The following is a 20,545-nucleotide window of genomic DNA, read 5'->3' on the forward strand; positions in this document are numbered from 1 at the left end:
GTCCCTCCCCACTCTGCCCTGCCGTGGTCCCTCCCCACTCTCCCCTGACGTTGTCCCTCCCCACTCTCCCCTACTGTTGTCCCTCCCCACTCTGCCCTGCCGTGGTCCCTCCTCACTCTCTCCTGACGTTGTCCCTCCCCACTCTGCCCTGCCGTGGTCCCTCCCCACTCTCCCCTGACGTTGCCCCTCCTCACTCTTCCCTGCCCCAGCACGTGAAGCATCTCACCTCACTCCCTGAAGGCAGAGAACCATAAAGCTACTACTTTGTCTTCGCCCCCGTGTACGTAGGAGGGGTGGCTGCGCTCCTGGGGCCTGGACCAGACACATGACACCGCCACACGCACTGTGTGGTAGGAGGAGTGGTTCTGTGCCCGGGGCCATGACCAGACACGTGACCTGGAAGCCCCACCAAGGCCACCCTCCCCCTTTATCAGTGGAAGGGCAGCCGCAGGCCCCTGCACACATCGCCCACGTGGTGGTGCTTTTGACGTGTCCCCGTTGGGACGGTAATGAAAGATTGCGCTCGCATGCGTACACCAAGGGCAGGGAGAAAACAGTAGGAAGGGACCTGGGCAGTCGTGGGGCCCGCACGCTGCACACTCACCTCCTTCCGCCCTCAGTCCCTGTGCGCTCTCGGCTCTGCGTCCTCCCCTGCACGTCAGCATCAGCCTGCGCCGAGACAGAGAGGTTTTAGTCTCGTTCTGCCCCCCCCCCCCCAGGCTGGAATTCTCCGTGGTCGTTCCTGCCATTGCTGGTCCTTCCCCTCCTGGCCTGGCCAAGCCGCCATCTCCGTGGCCCCTCCCCCCTCCATCTTCCCTCCCTGTTTTTAAAATTTATTTTTTTATCTAGGAATAACTGCCGCATACTAGTTCCAGGTGTGTAACACGAGTCTGTGTTTCTCTATATCGCAGAATGATCCCAGTAGGTCTGGTTAACATCCCTCACCTCCCACGTTCACAGAATAGTTTTTCTTGTGATGAGGATCTTGCCAGTATGCACTGCTGTATCAGGCATTCCGGCTCCGTGCGCTGCGTTAATCCGGTGCCCTGTTTGTGTGGGGAGGAAAGTTTCTAGCACCTGACCACCTGCCCCAGGTGACGCCCCTCGCCCCGCCTCTGGCGACCACCAGCATGCTCTCTGTGTTTAGGAGCTGCTCTGCTGCTTTGGTTTTTGTGTTTCTGTGATTCCACGTGGAAGTGATCACGAGCATACAGGATTTGTCCTCCTCTGCCTGACTTCCTTCGCTTAGCATAATGCCCTCAGGGCCCTTCCATGTGGAAACACGTCAAGATTTCCTTCTTATGGCCGAGAACTGTTCCACTGTGTGGGTAAGCCCCCTCCCCTTCCCCGTTCATCCGTGCACGGACACGTGGGTTGTTGCCACATCTTCCTTGCAGGAAATAACACCACTGTGAACGTGGGGGTGCAGACGTCTTTTTTTTAAGCAGGTGTGTATTTTATTTTTTAATGTTTACTTTTGAGAGAGAGAGCACAAGCAGGGGAGGGGCAGAGAGAAAGAGAGCAAGGGAGGGTGGGGAGAAAGAAAGGGAGAGAATCTCAAGCAGGCTCCACACTGACCGCGCAGAGCCCAGCACGGGGCTCAAACTCACAAACCTGGGATTGTGACCTGAGCCCAAGTCAGAACCTCCACCAGCTCTGCCAACCCGGGCGCCCCTCAGACATCTTCTCAAGTTGGTGATTTTGTTCCTCTGGGTGAATACCCAGAAGTGGAGTTGCCAGAGCGAAGGGGGGCTGTGTCTGTAACTCTCGGGGGACCCACACTGTTTCCCGCAGCGGCTGTGGCATCCCAGGTCCCAGCAGCCGTGCAGAGGCTCCCTCTGTCCATGTCCTCGCCGCCACATCACACACTTCGGGCTCCACCTTCACCCCTCCCTGCCCTGTCTGAGGGGCGCCTCACCTAGGGCACCGTGGGGCCCTTTTCTGGCAGACAGTGCCCGCCTGGGCACCGGGGACCTGGCTAAACGGGTGCTCGAGGACCTGCAGGCAGGGGACCCTCCTTGGTTCTTTGGGCTCAGGCTGTACTTAGCCCTGGAGGGAAGAGGCGTCCAGCCACGAATGACGTCTCTCAGGTCCCAGAGCCTTTCCCAGAGACCCAGGCAGACCGGCGCGTTGCCGATGCCAGCCCCCACCGCACAGACCCAGCCCTTTGTCCCCAGCGACGCCACGTGACACTCGGGGGCCCCCTGGTGCGGCATGTCTCCGGCAGCCTGCCGCGGGGGGTGGATTGACCGCTGCTTCTCTGGAAGAGCAGGTCCGAACACACACTACACTACCGGCGGGGATGCTTCGGCGGGTGGGTGACTGCAGTTTACTGCACCGCAGCCACGTTTTCTCCACTGCCATATACCGTGGAGAAAAAAGAAATCTCGTTTAGTTACGGGCTCTGGTTAGCTGCATTTAATTAACGTTTTATTGTCTTGACACATTTTTCTTCCGTTCCTTCAAGGGGGATGCAGTTAAAGACCTGATGCTTCGCTTCCTGGGCGAGAGAGCTGCCGCAAAGAGGCAGGTCTTAAACGCTGAGTCCGTGGAACAGACTTTTGTCGGGTTGAAGCAGCTCATCGTAAGTAATGATGTGTTTGATTTCAGTATTGTTTTTTATAAGGGTTGCCTGCCTTCCTTCATAATGTTTTCCTTAGAGTTAATTACTCCAGAGGCATTACCTAAAGCCCTTGCACATAAATAAGATTTTGTTGAATTGCGTAAAAGCTCTGTGCAGCCAAAAGCATCCTACAAACATACTTTTAATTTTAGGGCCAATTAGTTAAAAAGCTATTATCTTAAATGATCAAATTACTTGAAGCAGCATATACTTTGATTAAATACGCTTCATCAAATATAATAACTAGAGATAAATAATTCTGTGCCATTTTTTAAATAGTCTATTTTCTCCACTTGGCATCAAAGGTTTATTATTGAATGGGTGGGCTCGCCACAAACGCACACAAAAGTCTTTGTCCCATAACAGGCGTAAACTCGTGCAACGAGCAGGTTAGAGACGTAGTCCCAGACAGTCAGGAAAACAGTAACAGGGATCCAGTAGTAGTAGGAAACTGCACCGCAGGCGTTTCAGCGTGGATGGGTAGATGCTCCTGGGGCCTTTGAACCCCCGGAGATGGTGTGCCCCCACAATTTCCTCTCTCTCCCGCATCTTTTGTCACGTGTACAGATGTATGTGTCCTCTGAATGGTAAATAAAAATCACTGGTTTGGGTGGTCAGCAGGTATTTTACATAATAAAGCAGTTAAAGTTTAATTTCTTAGTAAATGTAAATCAAGGGCCTCATTGGGTTTCTTTTACTGGAGTGGTTCTGGAATTATTCCTATACTAAGAAGCTTTGGGAAGGAAAGATGTGGAGACTCTGTTTTGGAGAAGGAGGGGAAACAGCTTTAAACACCCGCACCCTTCATCATCTGTTAATGAAGTCACAGGTCTTCACGGGTGAGACTTGGGGAATGAAGAGGCTCTTGCGTTGTTGGGTTATTGTCCTGGCCTGTGTCTGGCCTTGACGCAGCCACTGTAGGACACCGTCATGAGCGATAGGCCGCACTGGGAGCGGCACTTGGCAATGACCAGTTTTTGTGTTACTTAAGTAAACTTCTACTCCACATACAGGGCTCAAACTCATGACTCTGAGATCAAGAGTCACACGTTCTCCCAGCTGAGCCAGCCAGGCACCCCTGTAACGATCAGTTTAAAAAGCACACACAGGGGCGCCTGGGTGGCTTAGTCGGTTAAGCGTCCGACTTTCGCTTAGGTCATGATCTCGCGGTTCGTGGGTTCGAGCCCCGCGTCGGGCTCTGTGCTGACTGCCGGCTCGGAGCCTGGAGCCTGTTTCAGTCTGTGACTCCCTCTCTCTCTGACCCTTCCCTGTTCACGCTGTCTCTCTCTCTGTCTCCTAGAAATGAATAAAAAATAAAAAAAAAAAAGTTTGTAAAAAGCACACACAAAACCACACAGTCACCATAACTGATTTGTTCCACAGGTAATCTTTTTGCCTGCTGTGATTGTTTCTGCTGTTATTGAATACATACTGTAGTTTAGGGTTTTTTTCATACACTGAAAATATTTAAAGCCAGGAGAGATTTTATTATAGTCCTAACAAGGAGACCTGTTTAAGGTGGAAAATGTATTTATAAAAAAATTATTTCTCCCCCCCCCCCAAAAAAAATATATTTTTAAGGGGGCGTTTGCTGGGGTGCCTCAATTGGTTCAGCGTCTGACTCTTGATTTCGGCTCAGGTCATGATCTCAGAGTCATGGGATCAAGGCCCGTGTTAGCCTCCATGCCAAATGCAGAGCCTGCTTGGGATTCTTCTTCTCCTTCTCTCTCTCCTTCCCTAAAAACGGTTTTTTTAAAATACTTTTAAAAAATCATTACCTCGCCCTGGTATTTTAATTCTGTCCTAAAATAATTTCTCTTGTCATCAAGACTAGGAAGGAGTTTCAAAATGTATTTTCCTAAGTAACGTCTGTGTCTTCTGAGAGTGTGATTTACAGGGAAGGAATGTCACACCTGTAGAGAAGGACATTTTCATCCTGGTGATGGCATCACATGTGAGGCAATGATTCCGTTCGAGTCATAGATGGGAAAGCTGTGTATAGACTGTTAGTAACTTGAGTGACTTTTATTGGACTATCTTTCTCATCTTTTAGAAGTCATTGAATTCCTGTGTTCAGTTTTTCAAAAAGAGTATATCTTATTTCCTAGTGTGAAAAAAAAGTAACATTTATTTAAATTTAAATCTTTCTCATATCAAACTGACCTTATTATCAGAGTTCCATGCGTCATTTACAGTAATTATGAGATTGTTGTAAGATTTTTGCTACCGAGCTTGAAGCTTTACAGGGTATGTTTTAAATTGTAATTATAAAAATAATTTCCTCACCAAACACTCTTGACATCTTATAACGAAAATGGAGGAGGATCGCCAGGAAGGGTTCTAGAAGGTAGAAAGGAATAAGATGAAAATAGCCAGAAGCACTCTGAGAAAATACAAAATTATAATTTCGAACAGCAGGCAGCGTGTCATCCTGAGCCATGGCTCACAGGTGCTGAGATGAGGTCCCTGTATTTGGGAGGAAGGAAGGGAGCACCTGTATCAGGGATCAGCACTGTGCTGGGTCGTCCTGGCTGCTCCTTCGAAGAGTCATCTTCATCGCCTCCCTCAGACATCCTGGGGCTCTGTGGTCAGGCTGCCCAGAGCTGTGCAGGACACTGGAAGGAGACCAGGCACAGGCCAGCTCCGCTCGGTCCCCGTCACCTCTCAGGCCAGTCCAGCTAAAGGCCATGCCCTCTCGAGGCTGGAAGAAGTAACCTCCCCTCCCCCTGTGTGCACACACACTTGGCATCGTGAACAGGGATGTGTCCCCAGGCCTTGTGCTTGGAGCCTTGTGCAGGGACAGACACTGGAGGAGAGTGACCCTGGAAGGGAACGTGGACCTCCTGCGGCAGCAGGTGGGGGCCCCCGGCGGGCCGGAAAAGGACTCGAGCTGTGAGCTCAGGACATGGGGGGGGGCGCCTCTGGGATGGGGGGGCACCGAGCCCACCCTTGTGTAGAAGGAGCCATGTTGGGGAAAGGAGGAGCGAGTCAGTGATGGTGCACAGTTAGTGGGGTGTTCAAGTGGGAAGAATCACAAAGATCTGTATTTCTTAGCACACGCAAAATAAATTCCAAATGAATTGAAACAGAATCTGTTGAATTCCAGAATATTGAGGAGACTCCTAATGATGCAGGATAGAAAAGCATTTCTTGGGGCGCCTGGGTGGCTTAGTCGGTTAAGCATCCGACTTTCGCTTAGGTCATGATCTCGCGGTTCGTGGGTTCGAGCCCCGCGTCGGGCTCTGTGCTGACTGCCAGCTCGGAGCCTGGAGCCTGTTTCAGTCTGTGACTCCCTCTCTCTCTGACCCTCCCCTGCTCATGCTGTCTCTCTCTCTCTCCTAGAAATAAATAAAACATTAAAAAAAAAAAAGAAAAGAAAAGCATTTCTTAACCCTTTTAGGGAGAAGTGGGTAAATCCGACTACTTTAAAACTACTGTACAACAGAAACACCATAAACAGTATTAAAAAGTGAGCCACAGGGGCGCCTGGGTGGCTCAGTCGGTTAAGCATCCTACTTCGGCTCAGGTCATGATCTCATAGTTCATGGGTTCGAGCCCCGCGTCAGGCTCTGTGCTGACAGCTAGCTCAGAGCCTGGAGCCTGTTTCAGATTCTGTGTCTCCTTCTCTCTCTGACCCTCCCCTGCTCACACTGTCTCTCTCCCTTTCAGAAATAAATAAAAAACATTAAAAAAAAAAAATTAAAAAATCAATAAATAAAAATAAAAAGTGAGCCACAGAATGAGAGAAGATGCTTGAAATACACGTTAAGACCTTCCTCCAATGACTAAGAAATGAAAAGAGCCCAGTAGAAAAACGGGCAAATTACAGGAAGAGGTGGTTCGCTGAAAGCAGCCAGCTCGTAAACTTGGGGAAAGTGCGCATCCTCCTGGGGAATTGTGGAAGCGTGAATCAGGCAAGAGGGCCGCACATCTCACCCGCCGACGGGGCGGCACCGGGCGTCCTCGGGGGGCGGCTGGAGCGCCTGGCACAGCAGCTTGACGGAGCTGGTAAAATCCATGCAACCCCACCTCTGATTCTGTACTTGAGACAGACTCTTGCCCCCGTGCTGAACAGGACACGTTCAAGAATGTTTGTTGCTCTGTTGTTTGAATTGGCCCAGAATGTTACTGAAAACCTTACTATCGAATAATAAAAAGTTTTCACGCAGTTACATCCTTTGCAACAGCTGAAGGTCACGCAGGAGCACCAGCTCGCAGGTGTGGGAGAACCCCCAAAGCAGCGTGCGACACGGAGCGTGAAGTGTGAGGCCTGCCTGTAACGGGCCAGCTTGTGTTAACGCCGGAGGCCCGGGCGGTGATCCGAGCCACAACGCCCCTCATCCCACGGTCCGGGAGGGCCCTGAAAACCTGCTTCTCTTTGGCCACAGGATCTGACCTGACCAGGCTCATTTGGCACCAGCCCTGGACACTCCCCACAGCCATCCCCGGACACTCCCCTCCCTGCGCTGCACCCCTGCTCTCCCGTTTGCCCTTCGCAGGGGAGGTGGCCGGAGCCGGCCAGGGCAAGGGAGGGCGTCCGGGGGGCGGCCTCCAGTGGGCTCAGCTGGCCTGCGGGCCCGTCCCCTCCCACTTGGGCGTCCGTGTGTTGCCTGGCCCTGGTGCGCCTCTGTCCCTTCGTGGGTGTCCTGGCCTCGCCCGCGCCTGTGCACATGGCCCCTCGTCCAGCTCTCCAGGAGCCTCTGGGAACCGTTAGGAACCTCCCGTCGCCGCCGGGCTCCCGGTGGGTAAGACAGTTACGCTCTCTGTTGATCCCACTTGCTGCAAACAGAAGTATTCCTGTCTGGAAATCTTTTTGAAATATCAAAGTAAACTTGAAGTGTAGACAAAGAAATATTTTGTATTCTCTTATCAGGAAAAAAGATATTTGGGGAAATGTGAATTGTAAATGGTAAACTTGTCTCACAGCGTCTTTGTGTTCTCTACTGTTTTGTTTCCTTTTAAGTTGTAATACGAGGAAAATCCTCATTGTTCTGTTTTCTCTACTAGCTTGTGTGACTCTCAAACCAGAAGATAATGCCCATCTTAGTCTTTAAAGGAGCCATGCTGAGTCACCACTGGTCCCGAATCGAGGTGACCGCATGCTGCTGGACAAGTTGTGGGTCCACACTGGGCCTTGCCTTTCCCCAGCCTCCTTGTTCTCAAACAGGCCGCCAAGAAGGTGGCGGAGAGGCACCCCAGCCGCCCCCCATGGCTGTTTTGTTTTGAATTGTCTTGAGGAATTACATCATTCTGATCCCTGGAAAATGTGCTGTCGGGCTGGTGTACGATCATTTGAATGTTAGTACACGTCATCTGACCATCGATGTTCATGAGAAAATGGCCTCGCCTGGACCCACTTAGGAGCCACAAGCACCCTGTACAGCTCCCACGTTCAGTCACCTGCAGGACAGTAACTTTGGGGGAAATCCTGATAGCATTTCTGCTTGCTGTTTTCAGTCAGGAAAGAAGCCACTTTTGAAAAGATTTCCATTTATGGGGCGCTGGGCACCTCAGTCGGCAAAGCATCCGACTGCATTTCAGCTCAGGTCATGACTTCCGGGCCCCGTGCTGGGCCCCAGGCTGTCAGTGTGGGGGCTGCTCGGGATTCTCTGTCTCCCCCCGCCACGCACTCACTCGCTCTTACTCTCTCTGTCCCAAAATAAATAAATAAACTTTAAAAGCTTTCCACTTACTAAAAAATGAATAATGAAGATGATAGGTTTTGGCTTCATTTTTAATAATGGTGACCCAGTTTGGGATAGAGAAAACACATCTTAGTATATGAAATCAGAGAAGAGCTAAAGGCTTTTTATACGGTACATTTTATTATTTTAATCATTTATAGAGCACTTTATATTCACAGCGTGCTTGCAACTAATTTTATTACACGTTTAAATGTTTTGTTGGCAGTGGGTATCTGTACATGGTGGAGTCTTTACGGGTAATGAATCTTTGTTTCAAAAATATTTAAATATCCATGATCAGACGTTCTTGTTTATGCGTCTTTGCACCCACCCGGATTGTGTGTGTGTTTGAGGTCTGTCAATAGATCACAAGGGGCTCACGGGGCGTGGGGGGTACAGACAGTGTCAGGAGGCTCCTTATCTACTCCAGCGAAACCCTTTTCCCAGGAAGATACCTCATTCCTCACGCATTAGCTGAGCTTCATAACTTATACCTCCATACCTGAATTTTTTTTAAGTATGATTTTAACACGCATTGATTTTGTTCCTGCATAAAGCAGGGTTCTGGGTAATAGATGGGGTGAGCATGTCCCCTCTGCGTGGGACAGAGGGAGAGGAGTACCGTTTCTAGACGGCCACGGCCTCACGGCCTCACGGCCTCGTCCGCAAGTAAACTTATGTTCCCTCCTTTCACAACAGCATGGTCTTTTTTTTTTTTTTTAATGTTTATTTATTTTTGAGAGTGAGACAGAGCGAAAGGGGGTAAGGGCAGAGAAGGAGACACAGAATCTGAAACAGGCTGCAGGCTCCGAGCTGTCAGCACAGGGCTCGAACCCATGAACCATAAGGTCAGCCATGAGCTAAAGTCAGACGCTCAACCGACTGAGTCCCAAACAGCATGTTCTTAATTCAGAAAAAGTGAGGAGAAATGATACCATGGTCAGTTAACATTTTAGTATCTGAGTGTGTGTGTGTCTGTAGTAGGTTTGCGTGAGGAATGTGAATACCTATGTAGGTATATTTATTATACAAAATGTTATGTTCTACTTTTTTATATTTTAGTATCTTCTAATTAATATTTCTTTAGCATTGTCCAATATTGAAAGGTCTTTATGAATATTTCTTATTGCATAATCTGACACTATTATAAATAACCTTGGGATAGACCCTCTTGTAGAGAAATCTTTGCTGCATGTGATTATTTCCTGAAGATAAATGGTGGGAGGAGAATTAGGTCACCGTATGGGCAGTTTGTTTTTATAATGTTTATTTTGAGAGAGAAAGTGTGAGCAGGGGAGGGGCAGAGAGAGGGAGAGAGAGAATCCCAAGCAAGCTCCACGCTGTCAGCAGAGCCCGATGTACGGCTTAAACTCATGAACCGTGAGATCGTGACCTGGGCCTAAATCATGAGTCAGACGCTCAGCTGACTGAGCCCCCAGGCGCCCCAGAGAATGGACAGTTTGGGGGCTCTTGATACACGCAGAAGAGTGTCGCAGCGTACACTTACCGACATTGTGCACACGGCTTTGCCTCACTGTCTCCTTGTCTGTCCTGACTCGTATCTTCTTCGAAAACCGTTTTTTCTCATTTCTTAGGCCAACCACGGCATCACTGCTTTTTTTTCTTTTTTCTTTTTTCTTTTTTTTTTTTGGCTAATGAAAATCTACCACTAATAAGTTATAATTTACATCTCTTTCATTATGAGTGTAGCTTTTTGTACTGCTGTGACACGTTTGTGCGCGGACAGCTGACGGGGGCAGGGGGGAGGGACAGCAGCTCCGGTGTCCTCACAGGCAGACCCCACCCTCATTTCCGCCTATAGGGTGGCTGGCTGCGGTGACAAGGGAGTGACTGAAGCTCGCCGGCCTGAGGTCACGCAGGTGGTAGTGCTGAACGGTGTCCACCTGCTTCTCTTCTCTGCCAAGCCCTACCCTCACCTGGTGACTGTGGGGCCACATGGATGGCCTGGCTGGGCCACGGAGCCTGCCGGAGAAGTGCCACATCCAAGCCTGGTGCGCACAGTGACACTCCGTGTGATGGCCCGGCCACCCCCTCCTCCCCTGCACCCTCCGCCTGCAGACCTGCACCAGCGGGCACGCCTCTCTTCCAAGCCTCAGACCCTCACGGCGGCTGCTTGTTTTCCTCTTCTGCTCGAATGTCTCAAAGGCCCTCAAACTCAACATCGTCGGAACCAAATTTTGGGTTCTGAGCTCTGATCCTTTCCAGCCTTCCTGTCTCCGCGTACCGCGCATCTGCCCTAGGCCGCATGTCAGGCTCTCAGATCCATCCTACAGCCCCCCTCCCCGCGCTCCCACGTCAGATCAGCACTTGGCCTCATCCCTCGGCCTCGTCCGCACACCCATACTGGTACGAGCCACCTGCAGCCGTGCTTCTCAGGCTTGGGAGGATGGGCGTTTCCTTGTAGCTTTTCAACCCTTAGCAGACTGAATCTTACCCCTTTGTTTTTCATTTTAGAGAGAGTGTGAGCAGGGGAGAAGAGAGGGGCAGAGGGGGAGAGAGAGAGAAACAGAGAAAATTCCAAGCAGGCTCCATGCTCCACACAGAGCCCCACACCAGGCTCCATCCTGTGACCCTGAGATCATGACGTGAGCCAAAGTCAAGAGTCAGATGCTCAACCTACTAAACCACTAGGCGCCCCCCCGACCGGAGCTTCTGTAAAATTTAGTCTAAACTAATAATATGAAAAACATGTACCGAGTGCAAGCCCCTTTTTGTTATTGAGCGCGACAAGAAATATTCTGTTTAGTTGTTGAAAGAGTTTCTGTTCCTTGGACTTTCTCCCTGGGGACCAGCCGTAAGGGGGACGTTGTGTATGGTCTCCCTGGTGGTCACAATGGCCAGGCCTGGGGTGGCACCTGGGAGTGTCATAGGCTCCGAGGCTTCTCAGTCTCTGGGGCAGACACTCCCACTCCGCTGTGACCACACCTCCTTCGTGGGAGCCCAGAACCATCCTGGGACAATATGGATCGAGTGCGGAGTCTGGGTCCCAGAACTGCACGCAGACGGACCGCGTGTGGGAGGCTGGTCCCGGAATGGTCCCGGGGGGGGCGGGGCAGGGAGCTGCTCCAGTATCTGTACGCTAATGATGTAATCGCATCATCCCCATGTGCTCAGCGCCTTTCTGTTGTCCACGTATGCTCCGGAAGCACCTGGACCTCTCGGGGCCTGAGGTCTCAGACACCCCCATCCTTACCCGCCTGCGCTCTCACTGGCTATGTGCCCGCCATCAGGACCTACTGCCGTGTCTCACACACTGTCTCTTCTGAGGCCCTTTTGAGGTCCTTCCCACAGCACCCCCGCCTGGAGGGTCCTACCCTTCCCTGACCCCGTTCTTCCTCCTTCACATCTGGCTCCAGTAGCTTTCCATTCCCTGACATTAAGTCCGGCCACCTGGTGACTTGCGCCCCGGCATCTGCTTCATAAAGCACTTTGAGGACGTACAAAATCACTTCAGTAATCCTTGAAAGAACATTTTGTTTATCTGCCTTCCTTGCTAGACCCTGAGCCAAGGGCACGCGAGACTGCGCTCAGCCAGCACTTTCCCCCAGGGCCTGACACAGTCTGTGCCGTCCGTTGGCCACATACGCACCCGGGTGCGTCTGCCACGTCCAAAGGTGGTTAGTGCCTGTCGTGCGGAGGAGATAGGTAGCGAGCGTCCACATTTTGCTTCTTAAAGTGCTGGAACGTTCTGTCTGATAATGTTTTCCCAGTGTTTGCCTGGTAGCCCTCCAGCCTCAACTGCGTCAGGGTGAAAAGACAAACGTCCGTGTCAGCTACCGTCTTTCACATCAATAGACAGAATTACATTTAGCTTATAAAACCACTTATTTTACAGACACAGATCTTATGGATATAAATATATCCGGCACATAGCCTAAAGTTGAATTACTGACTTTAAATTTATGAAAATTACACAATGAAGTTATCTTGTGGAAAAAGGAAGGCACTCTTCTATATGGGGGGTGGGGGGGGCCACCTCCAATGAGAATCGTCCCGCCTACATCCTGTCAGCTGTTAAATGGTAAAGCTTTCAGGGTTTGCTCATCTAAGGCTGCATCTCATGCTTGGTGTCCTCCTTGCCTAATGACACACGCAGCGTGACAAACGGCGTCGTGCTCGGTCTCTGCTGCTGTCTGGCCTCTCTGTCCTCAGCGGTGGTGGCGGGAGCTGCGTCAAGCACAGCAGGTGCCATGTGTCCGAGCGGCTGTGGTTTTGGTCACATGTCCCGTGTCTTACAGAGCTGCAAGAACTGGAGAGCGGCGGTCGACCTGTGCGGGCGCCTCCTCGCCGCCCACGGCCAAGGTTACGGCAAGAGCGGGCTGCCCACCAGCCATACGGCCGACTCGCTGCAGGTACAGTTGTGGTGTGGGGACACAGAAGGGGCCCGCCCTTTCATGCCACTAAGAACAACATGAGACGAAAATGGATGTCCTTAGCCCAAATTTCATGTCGAATGAGTGTGTCCTGGCCTTCCTTTCCAGTGGCGCAGACGTGAGCTCAGCTCCTGTGTCTGTACCCGGAGCCTCCGGCCGCTCAGCTCACCACGCACCTGCGTCCACGGTCCTTTCTGACGTGTGCGTCTCCTGTGCTGACCCCTTGCCCTTAGCGCCCTCCCCAGACACGGCCCTGTCCACACGCTCCTCCCCACACCCATGCCGACAACACTGTCCGACTAAGACGAGTAGACGGAATCATTTATATCATTTTCATCAAGCTCAAGAATATTTGTAGAAACATCATGCAAATGTGCAAAGAAACAAACTTTAGCCTTCGTTTTGAGACACTGGAAATCAGGCTCTGCTACCAGATCAACAGGAAATAGGAATTTCCAAACGTGACTTGTGTAGGTAACCTGTTGTTTCCATTGTGTTTTGTGCTTCAGCTTTGGTTTGTGAGGCTGGCACTACTGGTGAAGCTGGGCCTCTTCCAGAATGCCGAAATGGAGTTCGAGCCCTTCGGAAACCTGGATCAGCCAGATCTCTATTACGAGTACTACCCTCAGGTGTACCCTGGGCGAAAGGGTAAGGCGGTGGGGCCTCTGTGGTCCGGGCCTCTGTGTGCACCTGCTTTGCTTTGCACATAAGAAGTGTCCTCCCTTTCCTTCTCTGTCCAGCCTAGAAACCTCCAGTAAGCAACCTAGCGGGGAGCCCTGACTCACCAAATGACTTGGCTCAGTTTTCTAAATACACCTCCCCAGACGTGGCGGCCGCTGCGGCCATCTGGGGCACCTGCTGTGGGACAGCAGTGAGACTGGGTGTGAGCACTGGGTGGTGGCTTTTTTTCAAACTTTTTAACTGTGCTTCAGAGTAAAAAATACTCTTACGTCATGACATACTGCAAACATACACATAGGAACAAAACAAAACCCTCTTGCGACAATACTTACTCTGTGCCGTTTTCTCCTAGTTCTGTCCTGAGCTAACTTGCTTGGAAGTCTGCTGGCAGTCCCCCAGTGGGTCCCAGTGGGTTGCACTGAATCCCAGTGGGTCCCAGTGGGTCCCAGCCATCATTTGGAAAACGCTGGGATGCAGCATGGAGCAGCTGTCAGGGAGCAGGATGTAAGGACTGGGGGAGGGAGAACGCAGGCGACAGAGAACCTTCCAGGACACAAACAGCTCAGATGGAGTGAGTGCTTCCGGGCAGAGAGCCTCAGAGATGTGTTGAAACCCAGCAGATGTTCCCATTAAATGTAAAACAGCTTCTGGAGGCCTTCCAAGAGGCGGCAGATGTTACTAAGGGCCAGGGCTCTGCGGTCAGACTTCCTGTAAGCCCTGGCCTGCACTTCCTCCAGCATCTCTGTGTCCCACTCCCTTTTCAGGACAGCAGGGATGACTCTTTCCAGGGCGTCGTGAAGGTCAGGCAAAGCCATTTGTGTAGGTTACTCAGGATGGGCTTCTGCACAGAATTACTGCATTGGCTGTTTTTCATATTCTATTCTAAATTCATCAGTAACACGCCGTACCCTACTGGCACCTTCCGCAAGATCACCTGGTCAGCCTTGGTGGGTTGGACCAGGAATGACAAAGAAAAGTTCTGGTTGTCAGGAAGCCCAGAGCCTGACTGCAGGTAGAAAACACAAAATCGTAACCGTACAAGCAGCACAAAGGCCCAATGAGTAAGGAAGATGGTGGTGCCATCGCGTTTCCAAAAAGTTAAGTCAGCTTCTTACTTGGTTAATGTGAGAAGTGGGTAAATAGACGAACAGAGACTAGAAGTGAAAACACATTTCTCAGCTTCTGTGTTGTTTTTCCTTAAAACGCACATCCTGTTTCTGTGGAAGGGATTCAGGGAAGGAGCAGGCTCTCTCTTCTCAGTGCCCTCTCCTTATCACGTTGCCGTCCACAAGGTGGGGGTTGCATAGACTCGGGGTCAGGAAGGGCAGCAGGGTCCTGTCCCAGACTCCTTCCCAGGCGGTGGCCCATCAGGTCTGGTGGGGGCCAGACAAGAGCCGGGAGCCTCTGGGAGCAGAACCTTCAGGAGGACGCCCCAGCTGCCTGGTGTTAGCACAGGTGGAGGAGGTGGGACGGGTGCCTGCCGCGCCCCCGTCCGTCCCACCCCTGCTCCGGGAGCCCGGCTCATGTCTGCCGTGGGTCCCAGGCGGGTCCCTCCTCTCCTCCCACACTCCAGCTCCACGAAGCCCCAGCGGGTGGTGGGCTCTGTCCACGGGAGTCCAGCTGGGGGTGAGCCCCACACGCCCCCACTCTGTGCGCTGGAAATTCAGACTGTGGCCTTTGGAGGGTGCAGCCTTCTCTGGCTGCTCAGGGGACAGCTCTCTAGCTTGTAAATTAATCGTATCCGTTCTTGTCCACACTTTCCAGCCATTTGAGCCCCCTCTCTTCCTGGGAAGGTGATGAGCAAACTTCCACCCCAGAAAGGAGTGAGTCTCTGGGGCCACTTCTTCCTGCCCTGATGGAAAGGTACCCAATAGAGAGAGGTTCAGGGCGGTGTCCAGGGGGCAGGTTTGGGCATATTTCTGCCCAGTAAATGATGCCTGGTGGCCTTGATAATCAAGAGAGGGTAGAATGTTCTCATACTTGTCATGAGGAACAGCTGAGCTTCCCTTCAGTGCAAGCAGTGCTCCTCCCCACCCCCCTGGCCGCAGCCCTGCCCCCGCCGCGTGGTCCTCCGGGCAGAAGGCCGCACCCTCGGCCAGCCCCGAGGGGCAGCAGCTGGGGTTGCTAGGTGTCTCGTCCGCCGCTGACAGAACTCCGCTCTGAGTCCACAGGCCCGTGTCTCAGCGGCTGTGAACTGCCAGCTGCCCCGAAGCACAGGGTCACAAGTGCTCCGCTTCCTGAGCCTCTTGAGGCCCAGAATTGTAGACTCAGAAGGACTGTTTGTACATCCGCCCCTTCTACATTTAGCCCGGGGGTCAAGGGATGAGTAAGAGACGAGAAGGCAGGTATTTCCTGGGCTGGCCAGTGACCACCTTGAGCCCCTCGCTACCCCAGCTCTTTCCTCTGTGAACCTCGGCCCGGCTGGCGTGCCCTCTCCTGTGTGCGGTCCGGTGTCCCGGGGTCCTGGAGACTCCGGCCCTCTTCACCGTCTCTACGGAGAGCGCTTCGTGGAGGAGGCACCGCGCCATCTGTATGATGAGGAGTGAGATTTCAGGGCTGGGCCAAGTGTGGGACTCCCTGTCAGTCTTAGCTTCAGTTTTGAGGACATATTTTCCCCAAGATGTGCAGACAAGAAAGCATGCTTCTAATGCCGCCTGGAATTAAATTGCATTGGGATACGGATAAAGAGAAGACAGTAGCCGTGCATCATTAAGCAGCTAATTTAAATTATGAAATAGACATAAATCATATGTACATTTTAGCTAAAGTGTGTTAACATTCATCCACAGCGATATGCTGAATGTTTACTGATTTTTCTTCTCGTTTCGTGATACAACTAGCATAAATGTAAGAGCTTGATTCATTCATTCATTTTAGCTTGCAGTGGATGAGCAGAGCAAGTCATTAAGATGTGCTTTAAGGAGGAGGCTGTAACAATGCAAATAAATAAGTTTTATGAATGAGCTTTCATATATTTAAATATCGGGCATAATTTTTACCCATTCAGAATATTCATTACGAGATATGTAATGAATCATGAGTAAAAATCATGAAGTGCTTTGTTTTGTTTTTTGAATTTTCATCAAAGAAGGGAATAGTACCGCCGTCTTCTACATTTCTTCCACGTCTCTAGCAATTTCATAGGTAGTTTCCACCTCTCTCGGGGTCCCAGTGTGTTTTTCAGAAGCTTAGCACTGTCTTCGAACAGCTGCTTGAGATCCCCCCTTGCTGGAAAGGAAGAAGAGTGGTGAGCAGCCCCAGGCCTGGCCCTGACCCCCCATCTCCGCCCTGCTGTGCTCCAGTGCACTTTGCCATCCGGCCGTCCCTGTCCTGCGGGGCCCCGCAGTTAGGGCAGGAGCTGCTTCATCGGGCTCTTGGTCAGGCGTCTGACAGCCATGCGAGAAGCACTATTCAGAGCTCAGACCCCGTGGGGGGCGGCGGAGCAGCGGGCCCTGAGACCCCGTGGGGGGCGGCGGAGCAGTGGGTCACACCCAGCCACCAAGCTCTCCCTGCACTTGTCACCCGGTGCAGGAAGCTCAGTGAGTCTGTGCTGGTGGTGAGGGTAGAGGAGGTCAGTGCAGGAAGGAAAATTGAATTTGAGCTCCATGGTGACAACCATGTGACCTCTGTGCCCAGGACAGAGAAAAAGAAAGTGTTGGAAACCGCAGTCCCCTAGCTGTGAGTTCTAATTGTGTTCAGTGCGGTCCTCTTCAAACTGCTCAGGACGCCATCATTGCAGGGCACCTGGGGGGACAGTTGGTTAACCGTCTGACTCCTGTTTTTGGCTCAGGTCATGATCTCAACGTTCATGGGTTCAAGCCCCGTGTCGGGCTCTGTGCTGACAGCCCAGAGCCCAGAGCCTGCTTCAGATTCTGTGTCTCCCTCTCTCTCTGCCCCTCCCCATTCGTACTTGTATGCTCGCTGTCTCTAAAAATATATATATTAAAAAAAATTTTTTTTAATAAAAAAAGGAAGTAATGAGCCCAGAGCAGTCATGCGTGTGTCATTGGAACTGGGCCATCAGGTTGAAACAGAAGAACACGGTCCTCACCGAGCCCCAGGACCTGCGAGGCAGCTCTCGCGGGAGGACTTGTGAGCAGAGGAGGTGGACAGAGTGCTTGCGGTGCCTAGTGAGCTGCAGAAAGCCCAGAAGGCCGTGCAGAGGTCCCGGGCTCCCGTGGGCCCCAGATATACCCTGAGCCCCTGTTCCCCTGCGCCCTAGCTTTCTATGACACGAACAAGACGGAAGTGCAGCTGGCTTAGCGAGCGAACCCCCGTGGCTCACAGCCATGCGCTCCTGGACCCTACGGCCGGACTCCCCGGGACCCCCCTGCACACCCTGGGATCCCTCTGCCACCCCAGCTGTTGAGGCGGAAAAGAGGAGACGGCAGGGGGGTCACGGGCACTGGCCTTTTCCCGAAATTAAGAAGGTTTTTCTTTCTGTGTTTTTAATATTGACAGCTATAGAATTACTGTTTAGTGTCAGGGCTTCAAAACACCTTTCTACACAGTACACCCTGTCTCCCTCCTGACTGTCCTTCCACACATGCCTGTGACCGCCTCCTCTCTTTCATTTGCTTTTAATTAAATTATTTTTATTTTGTAATCATTAACACTAGGACAAATGGCTTTCCCCTCTGAAGAGTTTCCATCAGTGAGATGTGTAGACAGGTTGCATCTGCAGGTAATGTGACCAGATCATCATCATGTCTCTCGGTTGGCGTCTTGCTTTGGTGGCACGTTTGTTACTGTTGATGAACTGGTACCAATCGCGGTTACTGACGACTGCTTGCTCTTTGTGCTGAACGTCTTCACTGCACTTCACACGTGCGCGCCCCTGACACAGGTGGTCTATCTGGTCACTCAGATTCGGCCTCTCGCTGGACAGCAACATTTTCCAGAATCCCACCACCATTTTTTTAATTTGCTGCTTGGAATTCTCTCTCTTGTTCGAAAGAAAAATGGTCAGACGCACAGCACTTTGGGTTTTCAAAGTACGTCTCGGACATGAAAGAGTTCACTCGACTTTCTCTGCAGCCGGAGGAGAACTTTGAAGCGAAACAGTGGGAGATAAAGTCTATTTGATGACCCTCAGTGTGGTGTTTAAGAAAGGCAGTGCCTCTTCTGATGCTGAGTTCGGGTCTGTGTGTTGAAGTTATCAGAGTTCATTGTGAAGATCTTGTATGAAATCATATTTCAGGACTTAGTCCTTATGGATGACCAAGTCAGACTAACACTGATGAGGAAGACACTTGAACCACACGCTACACGTCTGCACCCTTCCGTCATCTACCCGGTCCTCTGCGGGAGTGAAGGTAAACTGCCACTGCTCTTTCCTCCTTTCCTGCCCTCCCTCCAGAACCGTCAAGTTCGCATTTCTGGTTGCCAGTCTAAATTTGGAAACGTTTTGGAGCACCCGGGTAGCTCAGTCGGTTGAGCATCTGACCGACTCAGGTCACGATCTCACAGCTCATGAGTTCAAGCCCCGCGTCGGTCTCTGTTCTGACAGTTCGGAGCCTGGAGCCTGCTTTAAATTCTGTGTCTCCCTCTCTCTCTCTGCCCCTCCCCCGCTCGCACTCTCTCAAAAATAAACATTAAAAAAAAATTTTAATAAATTTAATTAGAAATTTTTTTTCGACATGACTATCCATGATGGCTCAGGATTAATTGTGAAACCTGTTTCAAATGTCTTATTTTGTTTTCCATGACAAAATCAATTCATCTCTTCTGCTTAGGTTAGATTTCCAGTTAAGCTATGCCAGAACTTTCGGGCATTTATCACTTAAAGCACATTTCCAGTCTTTTCTCAGAACAAATCATTATAGACCTACAAGTGTTCCGTTTGGACCCCGTCCCTGTTAGAGTACCCATGGAAGGCCTCGTTGCAGCCTGTCTCCCACAAGAAGTGCCGCTGTTACCAGACACTGGTCACCAGTCAGTCCCACATGGATCGCAGCCGCTCCAAATTCACGTGGATGGTGGGGGCTGGTCCCCAGTGTCCACCCACATCTCATAGCACTGGGGCATCGGTGAATTTCCCACTCAGATGAGAAATCCTCCGGGGTACCTCAGGACTTGCTCAGTACCGTTCTGGGCTTGTTTTATTAAAAAGCAGCACTGATGTTGCAGGTGGTCTTGCCGAGGGTCATTTTATGGAGAAGGTGAAGGGCACCATGTTCTTTGTCAGACACAGACATCTAGCGACCTGTGTGCCAATAACGGAGCAGCAAAGGGAGAGGCATCAGCACCGACGGCTCCTCCACGCGCTGTAGGAGAATCGAGGCGGACGGGAACCCAGGGAAGCAGAGGGATGTGTTGGGGAAACACACGCGGAGCAGTGACCCCTACAGGGGGTCCTGCGGGACCTGGACTGGAGACAGACATCCCCGGGCCGAGGTCCTTGGAGTGAAGTGTGTGCAGTTAACGTGGGGCAGAGGGCCCAGACGGTCCCATTAGGGGCTCTCTGCTGGATGTCTACACCGGGCCTCACAGCGGCGTGGCCCTCCCAGGGATCCTGCGGTGCAGGTGACAGAAAAGACCCCAAGAAGACGCCAGCCACCCAGCACATGGCAGGTGAGCGGCGGGAGGTCCCGACTGTCTGCGAGGATGGACGGCTGGGTCCTCCTGAGGCGAGGGGCACACCCCTACCCAGAGAAGCTCCAGTCCCTCCCTTGTCCGTCTCCGGTGCCGTGCCGGCACGGAGGCCTGCTTCCTTCCCGGCGCCCTCCCCGCCTCCCTGAGCCGCCCACGTGGGCTCACTGCCTGCGGAAGCGGTAGGCAGACGTGTGGTAGGACCGTTTGCGTTCGTCTTTCCTAAGTGCTTGACGGGCTTCTACCAGCCTGGGTCTGGGCAAGTCTTGGCTGCACATGGGAGTCCTCCAGAAGAAACAGATTCACTGGGAAGTATCGGTCCTTACGGACTTGACCAGCCCCTCATCTCGGGGCACACGGTCCCTGCAAACCGTCCTCCGGGCTAGCGTGAAAGTCGCGCATACGTCGTCGCGGCTCTCCGCGGGCACCTGGTGCGGCGTGCTGCGAGGGCTTGGGGACGGCGCAGACGGGCGGGGACAGGGTGCCCACAGACTGCAGGGGGGGCAGCGCCCCTGCTGCCGCAGAGCCCGGAGCACATTGTTCCAGGTCCTGGTTCCTGTCTGGAGGGGAGG

General features: G+C 52.0%; 1 protein-coding gene across 1 annotated transcript in view; it reads left to right on the plus strand.

Annotated features, from left to right (window-relative positions):
- TRAPPC12 (trafficking protein particle complex 12) overlaps positions 1-20,545 on the plus strand; it is a 73,130-nt gene that overhangs the window by 13,768 nt on the left and 38,817 nt on the right. Inside the window, exons 3-5 of the mRNA XM_039257374.1 lie at positions 2,468-2,584; positions 12,567-12,680; positions 13,211-13,349. Of these exons, the coding sequence (XP_039113305.1) occupies positions 2,468-2,584; positions 12,567-12,680; positions 13,211-13,349 (370 nt within the window). The remainder of the gene's footprint in view (positions 1-2,467; positions 2,585-12,566; positions 12,681-13,210; positions 13,350-20,545) is intronic.

Source organism: Hyaena hyaena, unplaced genomic scaffold, assembly GCF_003009895.1.
Source record: "Hyaena hyaena isolate Hyena2069 unplaced genomic scaffold, ASM300989v1 scaffold_612, whole genome shotgun sequence".
Classification (NCBI taxonomy): domain Eukaryota; kingdom Metazoa; phylum Chordata; class Mammalia; order Carnivora; family Hyaenidae; genus Hyaena; species Hyaena hyaena.